Genomic DNA, 19,704 nt, shown 5'->3' with positions numbered 1-19,704 from the left:
GCATTTCAGGAATTCTCTGAGCCTTTCCCAGAGGAGGAACGAGGAGATTTGCTGTTTCATAGGGTGCAACTAATAGCAATTTTTGGGCATGAGACATTGCCTTGGTTAGATCCTTTGTACATATGGCAAAACCAGATGGAATTTGACTAACTTCAGCTTCATCACCAAATCTTATTATATATTGGTCTGCGTGACTAATTTTATTAGTTGGTCCATCATAAATTCCTTCCTACTACACAGTGCTTCGAGACTGTGTCATGCCTGCAGCATTCTCCAGATACTTCAGTCTCAGTGTGTGGCATGTTTTCCAGTCCCTTGATCCTTTGGAAGTCCCTTCAGAATGTGGCAGTTTTTGATGTTGATTTCAGAGCTGTACATCATAGCTGGTCACAGCAATAACTTTTGCACATCTCCATTGTGGATGTAAAGTAAGCTCTATTTTTCCAGTTCAGCATCATCTGGGACAATGTTTGCCTATCCAGTTTCAATCACACAGCCTGCCCACGGTGATATCTGAAGACCTGTCAGCCATTTCCTTTTGAGCTATGTTAATTCTGTGCCACTCAGGTTTCTTAACCAAAATAGGCAGTAAGAAGTCAGATGCTTTAAGGGACATAACCTGAACAACTATTGCCTTTAAGTTGTGGATTCATTGAAAGAGATACCATGCAAGTTTAAAAAGATTCTTCTAACATTAGTCCATGTTGCTTGAAATTAATTAAATCTTCCCCTTCCTTAATTCTTTATTATTTGGGCTGTACCTGCTCCCCAGTAGTTTTGCTGAACTCTGCATTAGGCTACTAGGGCTGCAATTACCTACTTAGTCTTTTAATTTTTATCATGGCATTAGCAGTCTCCCTTGGTGTTTCAAGACTACATAAAAGGTGACACTAAGAATTTGGAGAACCCGTCAGCCAGCTCTTTTAAAACTCTTTTAGACAAATCATGGGCATACATATTTAAAAAGTCTATGTTTAGGAACAGCTATTTAATATACTGTTCCTGTTGAAATTTCACCGTAATGATGTTCAGCTCCCACAGTCTGGAACCAAAGAAAAATTTGTATATTTCTGCTTTTTCTGCATTATTTTTATACGTATGCTATTTCCATTTAGTAATGGATGTAAAGGATTCATTTCTTTCCTTAAGGGCTTAAAAAATAACTCTTCCCAAATCATTATTAACACTGAGTGTGACTCCACAACCAGAGTGCTTGTTTCAAATCAATATAGACATAGATACCTAAATTAAGAAGCTGCCCCTAGCTTGGAAGGCAGCCTGTTCCACAAACAGGCTGCAAGTGGGACTGTAGAGGATCTAATTATCCTAACAACTGTGTTGTCTTAACTTAAGCACCTAAATTCAGTCCCTGAGCTGGGCAGCCCCTGGGACAGGGTATGCTATGGGGAGTCCACCTGTTTTTAGCCCAACAGGGACGATCACATTCCCACAATCAGTGCTCAGCTGGCAACCACGTGATTAGCCCCATCTTTGGCTTTGCTGGTGGGTTGTGCATTTTTGGAACTACTGTAACATCTCCTATGAAGACAGGCTGAAACAGGTGGGGTTGTTAAGATGGGAGAAGAGAAGGTTCTGAGGTGATCTAGTAATTTCTAGTACCTAAAGGTGGCTATGAGAGAGAGAGAGAGAGAGAGAGAGAGAGACAGGGACTTTTTACGAGGATATGCAGTGACAGGACAAGGGGGAATGACTTTAAATTGAGGTTTAGCTTAGACATAGGGAAGAAATTTACTCAGGGGTGGTGAAACACTGGACTAGTGAAAGGGTTGTGGATGTCCCATCCCTGAAAGTATGCAAGGCCAGGCTGGATGGAGCTCTGACTACCCTGGTCTAGTGAAAGTTTGGAACTAGATGATCTTTAAAGTCTCTTCCAACCCGAACCTTTCTGTGATTCTGTGATTTCTTTTTTTTTTTTTTTTCAGGGATGATAGGGATGGGTCCCTGATTTTTTGCTCCTGTGAGCCCATAATAAAGAGAGAATTCAGTGGCATTTCAAGAGATGGTTCTCTCCCTCCACTGAACTGCAAGTTTGTAGAGTCACTTCATTGCCACTGGGATGAAGCCCCTCATGGGGTGACCCTGCCAGCTGTTGAGCAGACCTCAGGGCTACCATCACACTGCAAATGCTACACTTTTTGAAGAACACAAGTGTTTGGGAAGGGGTTGTACTTTTTGCCAAAAGACGAAGCTTCCTCTTTCTTTGTTTTGCTATTTTTATGCTTTTATTTTTAACGCAAGTATTTTCCATTCTTATTTCTTCCAGATGGGAAGAAATGCCTTCCCCAGAAGCACTCTGTACAGCAGCTGGGAACCCCAGGCTACAGCAATCTGGAGAAACAGCTTTTCTACCCAATTCACCTGCTCCTTTCTTGGGGGTCTCTTGCCATGGCATGGCACTGTGGCGAAAAGTATAGGGAAATAAAATACTCAACCAAGTTTCTCCAGCCTGTGCGATTTTATTTAGCTTTTTGTTTCTTCTTCCCTGATCTGAGCAAAGCTATTCCCAGAAAAAGGAAACAGTTTCCCTACTGTTACTCCCTTATGCAAGAGTTTCCTAATCACTCCCTCTGGTAGCTCTGCTGGAAGCTCCCAGCACAGCCCTTTCTCCCAGGCTCACATGAAAGGCTGCTGTCCTCCCGGGGCTCACTCAGCAGGGACTTGAGATTTGAATGGACAAGTGCTGCCATCCCCACATGTTTCAAACCGAGGAGATGCGACTCCAAATATCACAAGACTGGCAGAAAGTCCATCAGATTAACAGCAACAAGAGCTGCCACATAACAATGGTGATCTACTCACTTTGGAGCCTTTCACACATGTGGCTGCACTTGCTTCCATTTTCTGTCTCAGCCTAGAAATGGATTGTTTTTAAGTAAAAGCCAAGAGTCTCAGTTAATCATTTGGTTCCAGGAACAAACCTTTAAACAACACACCAAATCACAAGATTCCTCAGCAAAATGCTGGGCTTGCCAAAGCATTTATTTTGGGAATACAGGAGATACCAAGCCAGCGAGCAGGGCCCTTACCATGGGATATTACACTGGGATGCTTGAGCCACTTTACTGGAGAAGATTAATGCCCAGGTCCATTAGAAAGCAGCAGTTTCCAGGCTGCAGCAAGGTTATCACTGCTAGAACATGTAAGCAGAGCAAAGGAGTGCATGAATGCTGCTTGAGTGGCCCAACCTGGCCCATCCCTACATAGCCAGCAGATTGGGCAGAGGGGTGGCATGTGAGTAAACTGCACTTCAGAGCTCATTAAAATTGTAATAGAAGCAGAAAATGTTGTGCTACAAAGTACAGGTAAGAAGGAAATACTCAGATCACTGGCTGAATCTGCAGAGACAATAATTATGGAAAAACAACAAAAAAAAACCCTCTTCTTTTTCTTTAGCATGTTGCATACAAAAATATACTAGAAGGCAAAGAATTCTTTTTATACTTATATGCACAGACACTTTTGCAGTATAGAAAACATCCTTTGGTCCCATCTGCTGCATTTCCCCCACCTCCTCTCCCCTCAGCATTTTTTCCTTACTCTGCCTTTGCTCTCTGAGTCGCCCTCAGCCAATCAGCAAGGTGAACAGTATGAAAAGCCAAACAAACAATCCTGTGCTCCAACAACTAGACTCTCCTAGGAGGTCAGGGCACAAGAGTTGAAACAAAGGACTAGTCCTGAAGTGTTGGGCATTTCCTTCCCTGGGCAGCTCTGGCAGAAAGCAAGGGCTTTTACTCTACTGTTTGACTGATCTGTTGAAATGCTGCATGTAGAGCAGCTCTAAGGCCATGACCACAGCCTGTTAAACACACCAAAACTACCACTCATGATGGTGCTGTGTGGGGTACTTAAAAACCTGTGTGAGAGTCTCACACTGTACATGAACTGCTGTTTGAAGGGAGGGATGGTTCTCATCTCAGTCTCTGAACCAAGGTGCACCACATATGTGAGAAAAGCATCTGAACACAGTGAGGTTGCATAGTCAAGAGGACCCCTCTGCATCAGGTATGTGGGTGCACATCTGCCCCAGATAGTGCTAATGGGAAGGGCACCAACTCCTCCTTCCCCATGTCTGAGAGAGACAGTATCAGCCTGGATGAAGCACCAGATCATACACCAGCACTTCTCAGTGGTGCAGGACAGTGAGGTAAATAGCACAGGAGGGCACAGCCACCACCCACTGCCTCTGCAGTGATTGAAGCAGATATCCAGAAAATCATGCCCCAGTCATCCCATGCATGCCTGCCTCTTATGGATGCTCTTCTAGCTGGAAGGAAGGAAGAAAGGAAGGAGTTGCTTTGAGGCCATGGGTACTTACCAGGATATTGGTTTGCTTGTTGCATGTTGACCACATTCCTTCTTTGGTCTTTATAATCTGGTGGTGGTCTTGTCAAGTGTCTGTTCAGCTGGTCTTGTGGAGTTATTTTCTCCTAGAGGATTAGAGTAGAAGTACATTAATTTGCTTTTCTTTTTGCTTTCCTGTCTCTGTGTTTTGCCAATCTCTTTCTTTTCTCAGTTATGTAAAAGGTGAAGTATTCCTTCCTTTCACCCCGTCTGGTCCACAGGACAGTCACATGTGAAACTGTGCCATCACCTACTGAAGTCTATATGGAAATATCTTTGCATTGTGTTTGAGTCTGGTTCAACTTTCCTCTCAGCCTCTGAGAACAATGTCCATGTCTGCACTGCAGTACAAAGTGTATTTCTATTTCAGCTTGTCAAACCCATCCACAGCCATGCCCTCCCTCACTCTGTCATCCTACACTGTAGGGGTGACCACAAAACCCAGTAAAATCCTTGCTTTTTGCTCCCCCCAGCTCTCCTTACTAGGGATACCAGCAGTAGGGATATACACCTGGTTTAGGACAAGGACAAGGATGGTGCTGGGCTGGCTGTTTTCATGCCACTCAGCATTACCCTGTGCTTCCTTGTATGAGTTGCTGGTCTTTCCTCTTACATTGGGAGTACAAGAACTGGGGCAAGGACAGCAAGGAAAGATTGCAGGAAAAATATTAGCTGGGGAGATTTTATTTTGTTGAGCTCGCAGGGACATGTCTCTGGTGAGAGAGCCAAGTCCTTGAACTGAAATCTGACTAACTGGCCTGTGCTCATAAAGATCTCAAAAGAGCAGGCACCAGAGTCAATGCTAAATGTCTCATCAGCATCAGTGTGATTTGCTGCCTCCAGAGTGCTCCTGCTCACCCAAGAGACGTGGTTCCTTGGGATATGTGCCCCCATGGCAGGAAATTGTGAGTTTGGTGCACATGTGCCTTTACTGGACAGCTGCTGGGACAGCATCACATCACACCTCTTGTGCAATGTGCACAGGTTTTGTCCTCAGCTGCCAGAATGGCAAATCAGCTTGTCAGTGTGAAAGAGTCAGGCCTTGGCTGATGATGTAAGTCCATCAGAGTAATTTGGAGATAATCTGCCTGAAAACAGCATGTATATGAACCTTCTAGTGAAAAATTTGTATTTTCTTCTCCCAGAAACACTTGAAACCACTGGGAGAAGAGCCAATCTTGTGTTATTTAGGGCATTTCCACAATTCATGATGGGAGGGAGGGGTCTGATTAAGATTTGTAAGGTTTGTTTTTATATCCTGCTCAACCTGAATCCTTGTGAAGAAGACAGACTCCCATGAAATCCCTGCAATTCATGTAAAAACTGTGGGCAAGCTTTATGTGCATTTCTATGTACACAATACAAAAGCAAAGCCAAGCTGATTAAATTTCAATTTTATTTAAGATAAGCTATTAGAGCAGTTAAGTTTTTGCTCTGCTAAAAATTCTGACAGAAAACTGCAGCACAGAGAGCTGACTTTGAACTTCTTTTTTCTTCTGCATGAATCAAAAAGTCAATAAATATTTCCTTTCTAGAATCCCCCATGTCTCCTAAAATGACCAGAAAATCCCAAGTAGTCTCTCAGATACCAAAGGACAAAGAACTGGCTACAGATACCTAGAAATGCAAAAATAAAACCAAAGAAAATAGGACTCATACACAATCCCAGCCAAGCCCACAAACTTGTGTTGAACCCCAAAATCAAGGTACCTGATCCTTGTTCACACACAGGCATTTTACACTATGCTGCCTGGGTGACAGCTCCTGGAAGTAAACTTTCCCCTGAGGTGGAAGTAGCATAGCAGTGCACCTTGGTCTATTTTGCAAAGAAAACCACTGACAATATTCTTATGTCTCAAAACCAAGCATATGCTTGGATTGTTCTTGTAATGAAACTGCAGTAGCTTGAAAACTTGTTTAGTACAGATTGAAGAAGGTTTCAAAAAGGCTTAGAAAAGTGCTGAAAAATACAAGGCGCACTCTTGACGTTCTAGGCATTGCCAAAACAACCTTGAAGTTTTAGGGGGCTTTCTTTTCTATTGTTTTTATGACAATATTTTCCATGTAAAATAAGAAATTAGTAAACTTACAGCTTCTGCCAACATCTGCTGCTGTAGAAGGAGTTGTTTTTGCTCCATCATTTGCCGTTGCAGAGCCTGTTTCTTTTCCATCAGTTGCTGATTCAACAATGATTGCTGGGATGAGTTCATGTAACCACTTCCAGTGTTTGGATTTGAGCAAGAACTGGAGCTTGGAGTGGGGCCAGCTCCCTGGCCTACCACAGAGTGTTGTTCCTGAAACAGAAGAGAAGGTTCATGAAGGATGAAAATAATAACAAGCGTCAAGCAAAGGAAATAATCCTTTTTATGTAATTAGCTGAAGCTCAGGACACAGCTCACAGACTCTCAGGACAAGTGACCAATACAAAGGCTATGACAAAGTAAGAAGAGGATTGAGTAACTTCATCCCTCAGGAAAGACTCTGAAAATGTGCCAGGTGGCTCCAGTGGAAAGCCTCAATATTGTACCAGGAGCTTGGGAAATATTAACAGAAGTAACAGAGCTGTCCTGGGGATCTTTCAGGAAACGTGCATTGGGCTGTACAGCAGTTTGTTTGACCACAGGGGAACTAACTCAGTGTCTGCTGGTTCCTACCATCTGGTGAACAGCAGTGAGAAGCTGCAGACTTATTGGTAGAAGTGGCATCTATTCTTAGAAAATACAGAGGTGGGAAGTTAATACTTCACAGTGGGGTGAATGGTGCTGCTTTCATTTGTCCCATCATCTCCCTGACAAGAGCAGTCTCTGAGAGACTGCTAATTGAATCCCATTAGCACCACGATTAAATAGGCTTAGAGTGTATCAACTTCCTCAGTAAAATAAATGTGTTACTGGCAAGGACCTTGAAGGGTGTCTCTGGTCTTTGTGAGGGACCTAGATCTGCTTCCTGTTCCCAGTGTGCAGCTCCATAATGAAGGGATGGCAAAAAGTCATCTTAGAGCGCAGTGGGGAAGGAACATGAGGACTCAAACCATGCTCATACAAGAAGAGAATGTACATGGGATGACAGTATGCTGCTCCTTTTCTCTTGGCCATTATTTCCCTTGGCACTAATGTGTTTTCTGCCTCCTTGCTCCAGCAGTGTTTGGTACTTGGGCCTTTACCAAATGTAGCTTTCTCAGTACACACACAAAAATACTCAGCCTATGTTGGATCACTCAATACCCACGTATTTCTTAGCCACACAGCTACAAAGAAAATGGGATACACTGAAGAGGTCACAATAGTCAGGAGATACATCCATTCTCTGACCCCACTTGGCTGCAATTCACCATAAGAACCAACCACATAACTCTGTATAACCCAAGAGGCAGCAGCATTTTTGCCTTGCAACACAAGACCTCACAGCAGGAGTCTGATGCTCCCTGTTGTGCAGGGAGGCGTACACTCTCTCGAGTGGCCAGGATCTGGGCTGCTATCCTCGTAAAGCTCTGCTCCATGGCCACTGTCCCCTGGGGCATTTGGGCAAGCATGGGCTGACATCGAAACAAGGATTGGTCATATGTAGCCTACTCATGCCCTGACGACCACGGAGCACTGATGTTTAGCACTTTGCAACCTCCAGGAAAGCTCATTCTTGTGCCTTAGCTTTTGCATCCCTCCCCTCCCCAGTAACACACTCCATACAGACTGATCCCACTTATCTTTCTACCATCTGGCATGGAAGAAGCACAATGATTGTATGGGTATTTCTATTTTAAAATAACTCCCTGGCTTCTAGATGGGGCTACATGAGTGTGTAGCTAGTTAGATAAAGTATTTGAAGACTGTTACTGAAATAAAAACCTTGACTTTCTTCTGGAGCCACCTGCAGCCCCCAAGGCAGTGTTACAAACCCACCCTTCAAATTTATTGGGCTCTTACACAATTATATCCTGCACACTTTCTTTCAGTTCCAGAAGGAATCTAGGATTGCTCGGCACTGCCACATTTTTCAGCCCTTATGTTAGCTGCAAGATAGAAAATACCTCCTCTCAACAGACCCGCTTGCCAAGTTGTTGCGCAAACTTTTTTGTCTTTCCTAAAATATTTTGAAAAGAAAAATATGTTACAATAAATTGGCTTTGACTTCTATATTCAAATGACAACTCTAGCTTGAACCCAGCCACATGTTCCATCCATTAATAGAATTCATCTGTTGTGTTTTTGCACAGATAGTGCAGGCTCCCCCGAATGTGCTTTCAGTCCTACGTAAAAAAACCAACAAAGCCTAAGTTTTTCTTTCCCTCATTCCCTACCAACCCATATAAGCAGTGGGGGGGATTTTGTCTTAAGATAAACTGTGTAGTGTTCATTCACAGTATCTATCAAAGAAAGCTCTTCTGTAATAGCCATTGGCACAAAGCACCAGCTGCTTGGCAAACAGACCCTGAGAAAACAGTGTAAATCATCAACTTGGAGCCAGGTTGGGGGTTTTTTTGCATTTGGTCCTTTCTCTGCCGTTCATGAAATGTCAGTGTGAGCCTATGAATCTACGATGTGTTACTTCTCCTGCCTGCTGATGTTCCCCTTGCAATGGGAGAAGGAAGAACAGTTTCCTAATAAATCAGGAGACTAGCTGCACAGCAGTTTGACCCTTCATGAACCAGTGCTATCGGGCCCTGCTCTCACCCTGCGCTTCCATCCTGCAAATCAGACAGCTGAAGGGCTACACTGCTGTCATGGACATGGGGCTCTGCCCCTGCACAGGACAAAGTGTGCCTTCTGACATCCCTGGGAGGAAGGGCAGGTTTGGCTGGAGTTACCCTGCTTCTGTAAAACTGTTTCATCCTGCTCTAAGCCCAGCTTTACTGCAGCAGCTCTACTACAACTCCACACATCTAGAGCAGCTGGTTTTTAATGTCATTCCTGGGTTCCAATGCTGCAGTTCATGTGGTTTAACTTTAGAAAGCCCTGACCAGAGAAAATCTGGAGTGGGTCATACCTGTCCCCTTGCCCAGGGGCACCTCTACCAAGCAGGCTGCAGAGGCAGCCCAGCATCCCTCGAGCTGGGGAGCCCCGAGTGCTTGCCTGCATGGTGCCACCATCTGCATGAGGAAAGTAACCTGTCCCCTTTGCCCCCAAAGAGGTGATCTGATGGGGAGCACATCCCTGCAGCCAGCCAGCCAGGTGTCAGGGACAGGCTGGAAGCATCATTTGTACCCCCAACAGGTACAAACGTCCACCTGGGCTTACCCCCAGTTTCTGCCCTACTTGTTGGCACTGCTCGTGCATGTTCCACATTCCTCCAGCCCTGCAAATGACCTACAGCCCTTTTAGGGCCATCCCTGGTGCCAGCTGGGGCTGGATTAGTGTTCACCAACCACCACAAAACTCCATCTGCCCTGCCAGAGCTGAAGCTTCAGCATGGTGATGCTCGACATACAAAGCAGATGTGTTGCACCACATTGTCTGATGTTACAGTGCCAATAAAACCTCTGAGATGCAGAAAGGCAGACAGTGAGAGTTCATCAGAGCTGGGAGCACAACTGCGGTTTTGTTCTTAAGCATCATAAAGAACATTACGTTCAAATGTTTAAATTAGCAGTAAAACAAAGCATTTAAGACCAAATTTGCCTTTCACTATCCCTGCTGCAGCTGATTTGTGTTCTTACAAATGAAGAGATGTCTTGGCTTCTAACACATATATATGAACTTTTAAAAATAGACTTTTCTTTTTTACCCTTTTTTCTCTTCCTCTCCTCTCCTCTCCTCTCCTCTCCTCTCCTCTCCTCTCCTCTCCTCTCCTCTCCTCTCCTCTCCTCTCCTCTCCTCTCCTCTCCTCTCCTCTCCTCTCCTCTCCTCTCCTCTCCTCTCCTCTCCTCTCCTCTCCTCTCCTCTCCTCTCCTCTCCTCTCCTCTCCTCTCCTCTCCTCTCCTCTCCTCTCCTCTCCTCTCCTCTCCTTTCCCTACAGAGCTTGTCAGGAGCTCTGAAAGCCTTTTGCAAGCTTATGTCTCTACATTCTTAGTTCAGAAGAGGTCTAAGGACAGTTGGCTGGAAAAGGATGTGCAAACCTTTCCCCTCTTTCTCCTGGAAATGCTTTGAATTGATGAATAATTTTGATGGGACAGAAGGGAAACAATGGTCAATTTTGTACGAAACCACAATGCCCACAGAGACTGTTTGCTTCCCAGCCAGGAGCCCTGACATCTGTGCCACAAGATGAGCTTCTGCTTCTTGCAGATTTTTCCCTCAAAAGGAGATGGGGAGATGGGGAATTTTTCCACCTTTCTGTTCCTCTGTGGGGCAACTCATTCTGTGCCCTGCATCAGATTGGGAGTGACAGCTCTGACTTTTGCTCTTCTCTTGCATCAATTATGGCTTAAAGAAACAAAGAATTAAAAGAAGAAAGGGAAAGTCTTCAGATCCATTTATGCAAGTCTGCTCAGTGACAGATGCCTGCCTTACAAAAAGCTGCTGCCAGGAGAAAGGATGTGCAAAGTCATGTTCATCTGGTGACTGAACCTATGCATGATGTCCTCACTCATAAGCAGTTTGTGTTAATTGGCATCATGGGCTTGTGCAGCTCTTCACTGCAGGCTTAGAGTGAGGATGGTGAAGGAAAAGTCTCCTCTGTGGATTTCTTCAAGGGACCAGTGGCTGTCCCCACAGTGTGAGCTTCTCAGGGGCTTTCTGGTTTGACTGCAAACCATCCTGAACAACTGAGCGCTTGGAAAAGGAGAAAGAGGAAGAGGGACAAGAGAAGGATGAGGAGGAGGAGGCAAAGGGGAATGGTTCAACCAAGTTTTGCAGTGTTTCAGAAAAGCCCTGTGAGCCCCTGCTGTGAGCCTCCACAGCCCCAGCTGGCATGCTCCTTTCCACAGGCACAAACTGAGGCTCTCCTGCAGCTGCTGGGCCAAGCTCTTTGGCTTATTGAGAAGAGCTGGCCTGACTCATGCAACTTTAGGAAGCCGAGCACAGGGTGCTTTGCTCAACAGCCAATCACAGTACCTGCCAGCCCTCTTCTGAGCCCCCTCTTTTTTGCTGAAGCAGATACACCCCTTTCTGCTAAATACTGGCCTTTTCATGGTCGTCTGAACTCCAAGCACTGCCTGCTTATGTCCTTGCCTCAGACAAGAAAACAAAACTTCAGCAGGACCACAGCAGAGCGCTTGTCAAATAAGAACTCTTTCAGCTCTAGTGAAAAAGCTAGAGTTTTCATATTTTTAGGAATAACTCCCACTCTTGACTGGAGTGCAGAGGGCTGCTTTCTATGCCACTGTATACTGTGAGAGCACAAGAATTTCCTGAGGTTAAACTCATCTGCAGCAGCTGAGGATATGATCTGTGTATAAGGAAATAAGACAGACTGGGGAGAAACACAGCCAAGCAGATTCTCCCTTGCCTTACTGCTTGTTCAGCTTGATGGGAGTGGAAAACAGTACCTTCCTGAGCAACTCAAACTCATTCAACCTTTTTTCATATTGGAATACACAGCATAAAAGTGAGTCTCCTTGAAGTATAGGTCTCTAACAAAAACCTTAGAGCAGATTCTCTCCAAACTGCCTGCTGCAGCTCTCCCTTCACTATACAGGGAGATGGGGCTGTATAATTAGGCTTCAGATGTTTAATTTAGACAACTGAATTAGGAACCCAGATTAGATGATAAGAACATTCCCTTACACTCCTCATCTTGGATGCTTCTAGTCACACTGGAGTAAGATGCCTGGAAGAGTGAGTGTGAACACCCTATGATTTGTCAAGCAAAAGTGGATGACTTTCTAAGGGTGTTGCATAGAGTGATCTAAAAGCCTCCCAAATTAACCAGGTGGAAGATACTATCATAGGCTGAATTTCCCCTAATATGTGTCAGAGAATATTTTTATGCATTCCAGGAAGATTGCTTTTATATGTACAAACAGCATTTGAAAAACCTGAACATTGCAAGATCCTAAGAGCTGGTTTTTCTGTGTCTAATATCCAAAGATACAGCTGTGTGAAGGCTGTAAAATAGCTCCTTTCAGTAATTTTGTGGAGTGTTTATAAGAAGTTGGCTCAGCCTCATGGGACTATCTCCTATGTTTTTCTCCTGAGAACATCTGAGCTCTCAGGACAAAAATTTCAGGGCCAACCATGTTTCCAAGGCACATACACAAGGAAACATGGACACTAGCATTGCAATTTCACAAGCCCAGGCTGTCTGCCAGAAATACTTGTGCCTTCATCCAGCCAGGGAAAAGAAGCAAATGCTGTGTCACTCCTTCAACAGACTGAATTGTGGAGCCCAAACAGGAAATGTGGACTAATCCCTTCAGACACAAACTGGAACTGCTCCTGACTGTAGGGAGCACACACCTGATTTCTGCATCCTCATGGTGTAAGTCACCCATTGGAGTGGTATGTTTGGACATCAAGTGATGCAGCAGGTATTCAGCATGATAAGGGATAAGTATTTCAGCAAACCCAACTGCTGCAGCTCTCACTGGAAGATCCAGGGAGTTTGGGCTTTTCAAAAATACAGTTTTTTGCACACTGAAATTTCAGTGCACCCCAGAACCATTTCAGAAATAGGTAGAATTGTGCACAATCTCAAACATAAAAATGAGTGAACAAATCCCTGAAAGGAGCCAATCCTCACTTTGGCAGATAGTTAATTATTTGTACAATTCTTAATAGAAACCTGTTAGAGCACTTTGCCTGTTCAACACCAACAGGGAAGCTGCTTTTACCCAAGATCCTTGCGAACATATTTTCAGATTTATTTGCAGCCCTGCCATAATCCCTTGCCAGAGAGCTGCACAGCCCCATAGCCACTAGCAGGCACTCTTGGAACAATGTTCCCAACCCCAACTCCTTAAACTTGGGCAAAGTGGGAGCTTCATCTTGCAGGGTGTAAGGCTTAGATTCAGCCCTTGCACAATCACATAGCAACAGGCCCAAGAACAGCGCCTCATTACCAGCCTTATCTGACAATCAAGTCTTTAATGAGAACAAAGGTTGACAGTGATTAATCATTAAGACATTTCTTGTTCCTTGCTGCACGTGTTGAAGGCAGCCTCCTGCCGAGGCAGTCTGGCAGATTTCCTGTCTGCTCTATACCAGGGCCCATGGCCGGACACACAGGGATGTCTTTTCCCAAAGCCAAGCACACAGATGAATGTCTTGTCTCCATTTCTGAGCACGGCAAATTCGGAATGCATGTGCATTCTGCAAAAATAATAAACCCTCAGCTGTAAATTTGATTGCTGTATATTCAGGCAAAATGACCTAAAGGAGATTTGTTCATGTCAGAATTTTTCCCAGAGACATCAAAGATGGATTATTAGTGTTTTACCATGTGCACCATGATGAACTTTTAATGTAATCTTCTGGCATACTGTATATATGAAGGTGTCCATTTTAGAAATATTTTGTTTATTTGTAATGAAAATAACATGCATGTGTTGAAAGTTCAACAGAGGAGGTTATTGTGAAATGTCTGCATCAGAAGAGGAATGTTGGCTCCATCAAAGCCAATGGCAAAACTCCAGCTGACTTCAACGGGGCTACAATTTCCTCCCAGATCTCCATCCAGCCACAGGGGCACAGTGGCACTCCTGGCTTGCAGTGACCTCATCTTACACTTTTTGGACAAAATACCTGGTTCAGAGAGACCACTAGAGAGCCTCCATTGATGGACTTGTGCAAAGACTATCCCACGCTCTGTATGGAGCTCTGTTTTTTAATGCTTCATGAGTTCTTATTCTGAAATAAGTTTGCCAATGAGCATGAATGATGAAGAGTCCTATCTGGTTTTGGACAAAACCAAACACATAATGATTTGTTCTACTTCAGCATTACAACTTGCAATGGCTGCAATATGCAATATCTACACCACAACAAGCCAAGCCCTTTAGTTTATCATCACACAATTGCAGGAAACCAAATGAGGGAGGTTTAAGAACTGCCCCTCCTCCAGCTGGAACAAGAGCTGGTGTGTGAAGGGACCTGTTTTGCCTAGTACTACAAGACAAGGTACGTGCATACTTGCAGGCTCTGTGCTTCCACTAAAGAGTGGCAATTTCCAGCTGAGGCAGTGAAAACTTCCTGAACTGGTAGAATTAGACACTTGTGATTATCTGTCTGTATCTTTACTATATGTTATCTGTGTATATGTATACTTAATTCACCTAATAAATGTTCTTGTCTCACTGCCATATGTTTATTATCTTTCACAAAAATCATCTAGCCTGAGGTCGATACAGAAAATCTCAGCCCACTTAGAAAAGCCATAATCAATGGAAACGAGAGTCTTGCAAGGGGAAGTGCTGGGTAATTCATAACAGGTGACCCTCTCATAAATACATGTTTATATTTCAACGTTCAGCTTACAAAGCATCCCTAAGGAGGACACTGGTAGCAAGCTTAGGTAAAATGTATCTCTTCTGGCATCTTGCCTTATCCTCATGTGTCCTCCTGGCAGTGACTGTGACAGCCACAGTAAACCAAAGGGTATGTGGGCACCGTACAGGGAGGCGTGCTCCAGAGGTTGCTGTGGAGACCTGGACTGCTGGGATTCCATGGAGCCAAGTGAATAAGGTATATCATATATGATTCACCCTCCCTATTAATTGTCTGTAGTTTAAACAAATTTGTGTCACTTCTAATTAACAAGCACAAAAAAAAAATAAAAAGAGATAAAAAAATGATGATCTATTATGGAAATTTTCCTCAAGCAATAAAAAAAGCAAAACAAATACCATAAATGCCAATTTTTCTGCAGGAGAAGGGAGCAGGCAACCTGAACAAAATATTTAATGAAGAAAGAAAAAATAATTAAACACACCAAACAATAATAACAACAGAAAAACCACATCACTGGAGCTAAACACTTAATTCAAATGAGCACAACATGGGTGACATGACTGTCAGACACATACTAAGATCAAAGCTCTCCTGCTGAGAATACACAGCAAGAACATGAGCATCCTTAAACTGAAGCCTCCTGGGATCAGCCTTCTAACACCAACAGCTCTGAACTCTGATGGCAAACAATGGCCAACACTGAAAAGCAATGTGTGAAAAATGGCTCTGACCTGCATCTCCCTGCACTGAGTGCAGCTGCAGAAGGGAGGTGCCTCAGGTGGGACTGGATCTCTTTGTATCCCGTTACCCTTCCCAGGACAATGACTGGTGCTAACCAAAATCAGCATCTGGGGCTGGTAGCCAAGTGTCACTGGGCACAGAAGCAGGGAGTGGGACAAAACCAAATGGTTTCCAACTGGGACAGCCCATGGCACTGGTGCAAGAAATACACGGTTCAACAGAGCAGCTTTGCCTGCCCAGCTATGCAGTTTTAAATGAGTCCTTATCACACAATGTCAACTGTGGTCTTCCCTCTCCTTCCTTTATAACAACCACTGTCTTTGTTATAAAACAACTTAATTTGATGGGAGTTAATTTGCAGGAATTGACATAAACCTAAGCTCCTGCCATCCCCTCACACTGTCTTGATGAGTGTGATAAAATAGTGCCAGTGGCTGCAGCACCCTGAGGGTTTGACTAATCTACCTATCCCTCATCTCTCTGTGCCAACAGCAGTTTCATTAAAATCTGAAAATACTAGGTTTCCTAAAAAGCACTCCTGGGATTTGACTAATTTTTCATTATGATCTCAAGATGTAGGAAGCAGTGTCATTTTCCCAGGAATCCCAGCGGTTCCAAATACTTCTCTGGGTCAGGCAAAGAGTAAAGTTAGGATCCTGAATTTTAGGAAAGCAAAATTCCAGTCATTCAAAGGGTTGGTCAATAGGACCCCATGATAATCTGCCCTGAGGGACAAGGGAGCACAACAGAGCTGGCAGATCTTTAAGAAGGCTTTCCATAGAGTACAAGAGCTCTCAATCCCCAGATGTAAGAAATCAGGAAAGGGAGGCAGGAGACCAACATGGATGAATCAGGATCTGCTGGTCAAATTAAAGGGCAGGAAAGAATTGCACAGGTAGTGGAAGCAAGAACAGGGATCCCAGGAAAAGTACAGGAATGGTTCCCAGCTGTGCAGGGATGGGATGAGGAAGGCCAATGTGGCTGGAGCTGAACTTGGCAAGGGACGTGAAGAGTAACAAGAAGGGCTTTTGCAGCTATGTCAGCCAGAAAAGGAAAGATAAGGAAATCTTTAACCCCTCAATGAACATGACCAGCAAACTGCTAAGAATGGATTATGAGATACTCAACAACCTTTTGCCTCAGTCTTCACTGGCAATCTCCATTCCCACTTCTAGTTTTAAACTAAAAGAGTGCAGATTCAGTCTAGATATAATGAAGAGATTTTTTAATGAAATTGGTGAATCACTGGAACAGGTTCCCCAGGGAAGCTGTGAATGCCCCAGGCCTGGATTCCAGGCCTGGAAATGTTAACCGTCAGGTTGGGTGGGGCTCTGAGCAACGAGATCTAGTGGAAAGTGTCCCTGCCCATTGCAGGGGAGTTGCACTAGATGATCTTTAAAGGTACCTTCCAACTCAAACAATTTTATGGTACTAAGACTCTTTTTCTTGGAGGGGTAACAGAGACAGACAGAGCTCCTCCACTTCTGCTTTCAGTCCTGCAGAGTTTAGCCCTTTGCCTGGCCAGGATCCCCATCATGACAATTGATCTGCTGCCTCTTTGCCCCTCTGGTAGAATTACCAGGCATGGTGGTTACCTGCTGCAGGAGTAAAAGGTTATTTCAAAGGTGACATAGGGCCACTAATGTTGTATAATGGCACAGGCCCTTCAAGGAGCACCTGGCATCTCACTGAGCTCACAGAAAAGTGCAACAGTGCTTGGATGTAGCAAGTTGTTCCTTCTGTTCTTTATCTCCAACCTTTAAAAAGCTGAAATGGAGCCAGCTAGAGAGGTCAAGGTAGCTCGATCCACCAGGGACCAGTCCTGCCTTGGACAGCATGCCTGGGAGGAATTATCTGAGGAAAGTCTTCCTTAAATCAGATGAAGTAGAAAGTGAATTATACTTCTGGCATTTATTTAAGCTATTTACTGCCCAAATCTTGCAGCGTGGGAAAGAATAACAGACTATCCAGAGCCTGCCGTATGCCAGCTATCAGATAACGCGCGACTCCGGAGAATGGGAAGGTTGGTGCCAACAAAAACTTTCTTGGACGACTTCTGCTCATTTTGTATTATTCTTGTGCAAGAGCAGTGAAAACCTGTTTTGCATCCCTGTTTTTAAATAGATTACTCTCTTATGAAAAAGAACAGGTGGACAGGGTATCACTGTCCTGTTTTCTTTCTCTGAGCAATAAGAAAGCACAAATGCAATTGCCTTTGCTAAATCACTCTCATATTTTGCTGTGGTATTTCCCACATTTGAGATATGGCAAAGGTAAATACCCCAGAGAGCAAGGGGTAGGGGGCTCTGGATAGCCTTTTATACTCACACTGTCTGCCCTGCCAGACAAGCCCTGGGCTTTGCTGAGGGGGGACACCGTGCTGTCTTCTGGCAATGCTTTGAAGAGACATTGGGGAGATGTAAGTTCTGCCCTCATCTTCACATGGTTGGTCACAGCTACACAGTTAAATAAACACATAAACTAAGAAAAGACCCTGTTTGTTGGTATCAGGCTTTTTAGGGGCCAGGGTGTATCCTTCTCACTGTCTGGTGGCAGAGCTGAGGTGATAAAAAGTACAGTAAGGAGCTTTCACTGCCATCTGCAATGCCCATTGAGCTGTGTTGGACCAGACAGCTCAGACAAAATAGTGCAACAGAAGCACCCAGCTGACCACTTAATTGTGCTTACAAGGAGAGAAAGCAAAAGGAGAAACCAGCTGAACTAAATGAGCTACATAAGTTGTACTACATTCTGCAAATAGTTGGTTAGACACCACAGAGGTAAAAAAAAAAAAAAGGAATTGGCTTGGTTTGATTTGAATTCCCTGTAGAGGTCATCCCTTTGCAGCCCTGGCAGTTGGACAACAATAGAGGGCAAGGGAGAAGCGCTCATTTATTGTAAGCTTGGATTATTTTGGATTTTAGATATTCTAAACCTGCATATTTGCTCTACAGCAAAACTATCTTAATCTGTGACATCCTTTTCCCATCCTAAAAAGCAAAAGTTGGATTCATTCTTGGACCATAGACAGCACATGTCTCCTTTAACTTAAAAATAAGGTTTAAATGGGATTTACTTGGCTCACTGGTTTGTACTATCTGGCACAGAAAAACATTTTGTCCAATGACTGCTTTGCAGGCTATTCCTGCAAGCGACCTTCCCTGTGGGCCACACAAAAGTTTCTGGTAAGTTTTTAGAACTCACAGGCAGGAGAAGCCTACCAGGACACTATGTGGATTCCAACAATAGAAGGAGACTCTGACACAGAAGACTTCACATACCTTTGTTAATTAGGGGAAGGTCAAAAATCTTTTGATGGGTCAAGCCATGGGTTCAGAATATTCAAAATATCATGACAGAAGTTTCATACTGGATAGCAAGGAGTTGGGAGATGATGTTTGTGGGGCTTGACACCAAAACTCTTGATAAATTGTACGGAGGTTAGTAGGGGTCTTGATAAAACACCTCTAAAATACTGTGTCCCTCTTGTTATTACAAATCTAGAAGTGATGGAAAATAATGAGAATTTTAACCAATGACGTAAAGTACCTCAAATGAGTGTTGAAATATGTATGATTATGTAAATTAGATTGCTTGAGCTAGAAAGGGCAGGGTTGCACAGTAGTTGGTTGGTGTGTTAAAGAACTCTTTCCATGTACATCTTGTTCTCCAGACAAAAGAGGCGTCAAATTCAGGGAATAACCTCTTGCTAGCAAGGTCTTGCTCTATAAAAATGCTTCCTTGATTTTTAATAATGTTAGTTATGCCTCTTGATTTCTGCCCCGCTTCTCTGTAATATTTTTGTGTGACTAATCAGAGTTGAATCTTACAAAAATAAAGTGTTAATTAAGCTTTATCTAACCTCAATCTAATCTGACAGCAGCAACCCCCATCTGCTGCTCTGCTGTGTGCTCCCGTTTGGACCACCTACTATACATGGATAATTAGGTGTCGCAACTACTATGGCATCTGAATTCAGGAGAGTGCTGAGTGATTCCGACAGCCATCTTTACAGTGGGCCCACCAGTCCCTGCTTTCCCAGACCTGCAGTGGACAGGACTTACTCTGTTATCCCATCTAGGAGCCAGAAAAAGGCTTGTTTCCATCAGAAAGTTTGGTACCGAATCCAGTCAGCAGGGCTCTCCTGGCTGTTCTCGGAGTGAAGGCAAATTGTTGTCTCCAGAGGGTTACTGGCCATGTGTGGCCTCTGAAATGAACGGGATGAGTCTGGAGGTGCCTCTCTTCTCCTGCTGACTGGAGGAGTGTGGGGGCTAATTTT

General features: G+C 44.1%; 1 protein-coding gene across 3 annotated transcripts in view; it reads right to left on the bottom strand.

Annotated features, from left to right (window-relative positions):
- Positions 1-19,704, bottom strand: part of MAML2 (mastermind like transcriptional coactivator 2) — a 211,846-nt gene that overhangs the window by 6,121 nt on the left and 186,021 nt on the right. For all 3 annotated transcript variants that reach the window (XM_077173969.1, XM_077173970.1, XM_054654864.2), the window contains 2 exons: positions 6,453-6,656; positions 4,337-4,448 (listed from right to left, as the gene is read on the bottom strand). In XM_077173969.1, coding sequence (XP_077030084.1) covers positions 4,337-4,448; positions 6,453-6,656 — 316 coding nt within the window. The remainder of the gene's footprint in view (positions 1-4,336; positions 4,449-6,452; positions 6,657-19,704) is intronic.

This window comes from Agelaius phoeniceus, chromosome 2 (assembly GCF_051311805.1).
Source record: "Agelaius phoeniceus isolate bAgePho1 chromosome 2, bAgePho1.hap1, whole genome shotgun sequence".
NCBI lineage: Eukaryota > Metazoa > Chordata > Aves > Passeriformes > Icteridae > Agelaius > Agelaius phoeniceus.
This window is presented reverse-complemented; position numbering and strand designations above follow the sequence as displayed.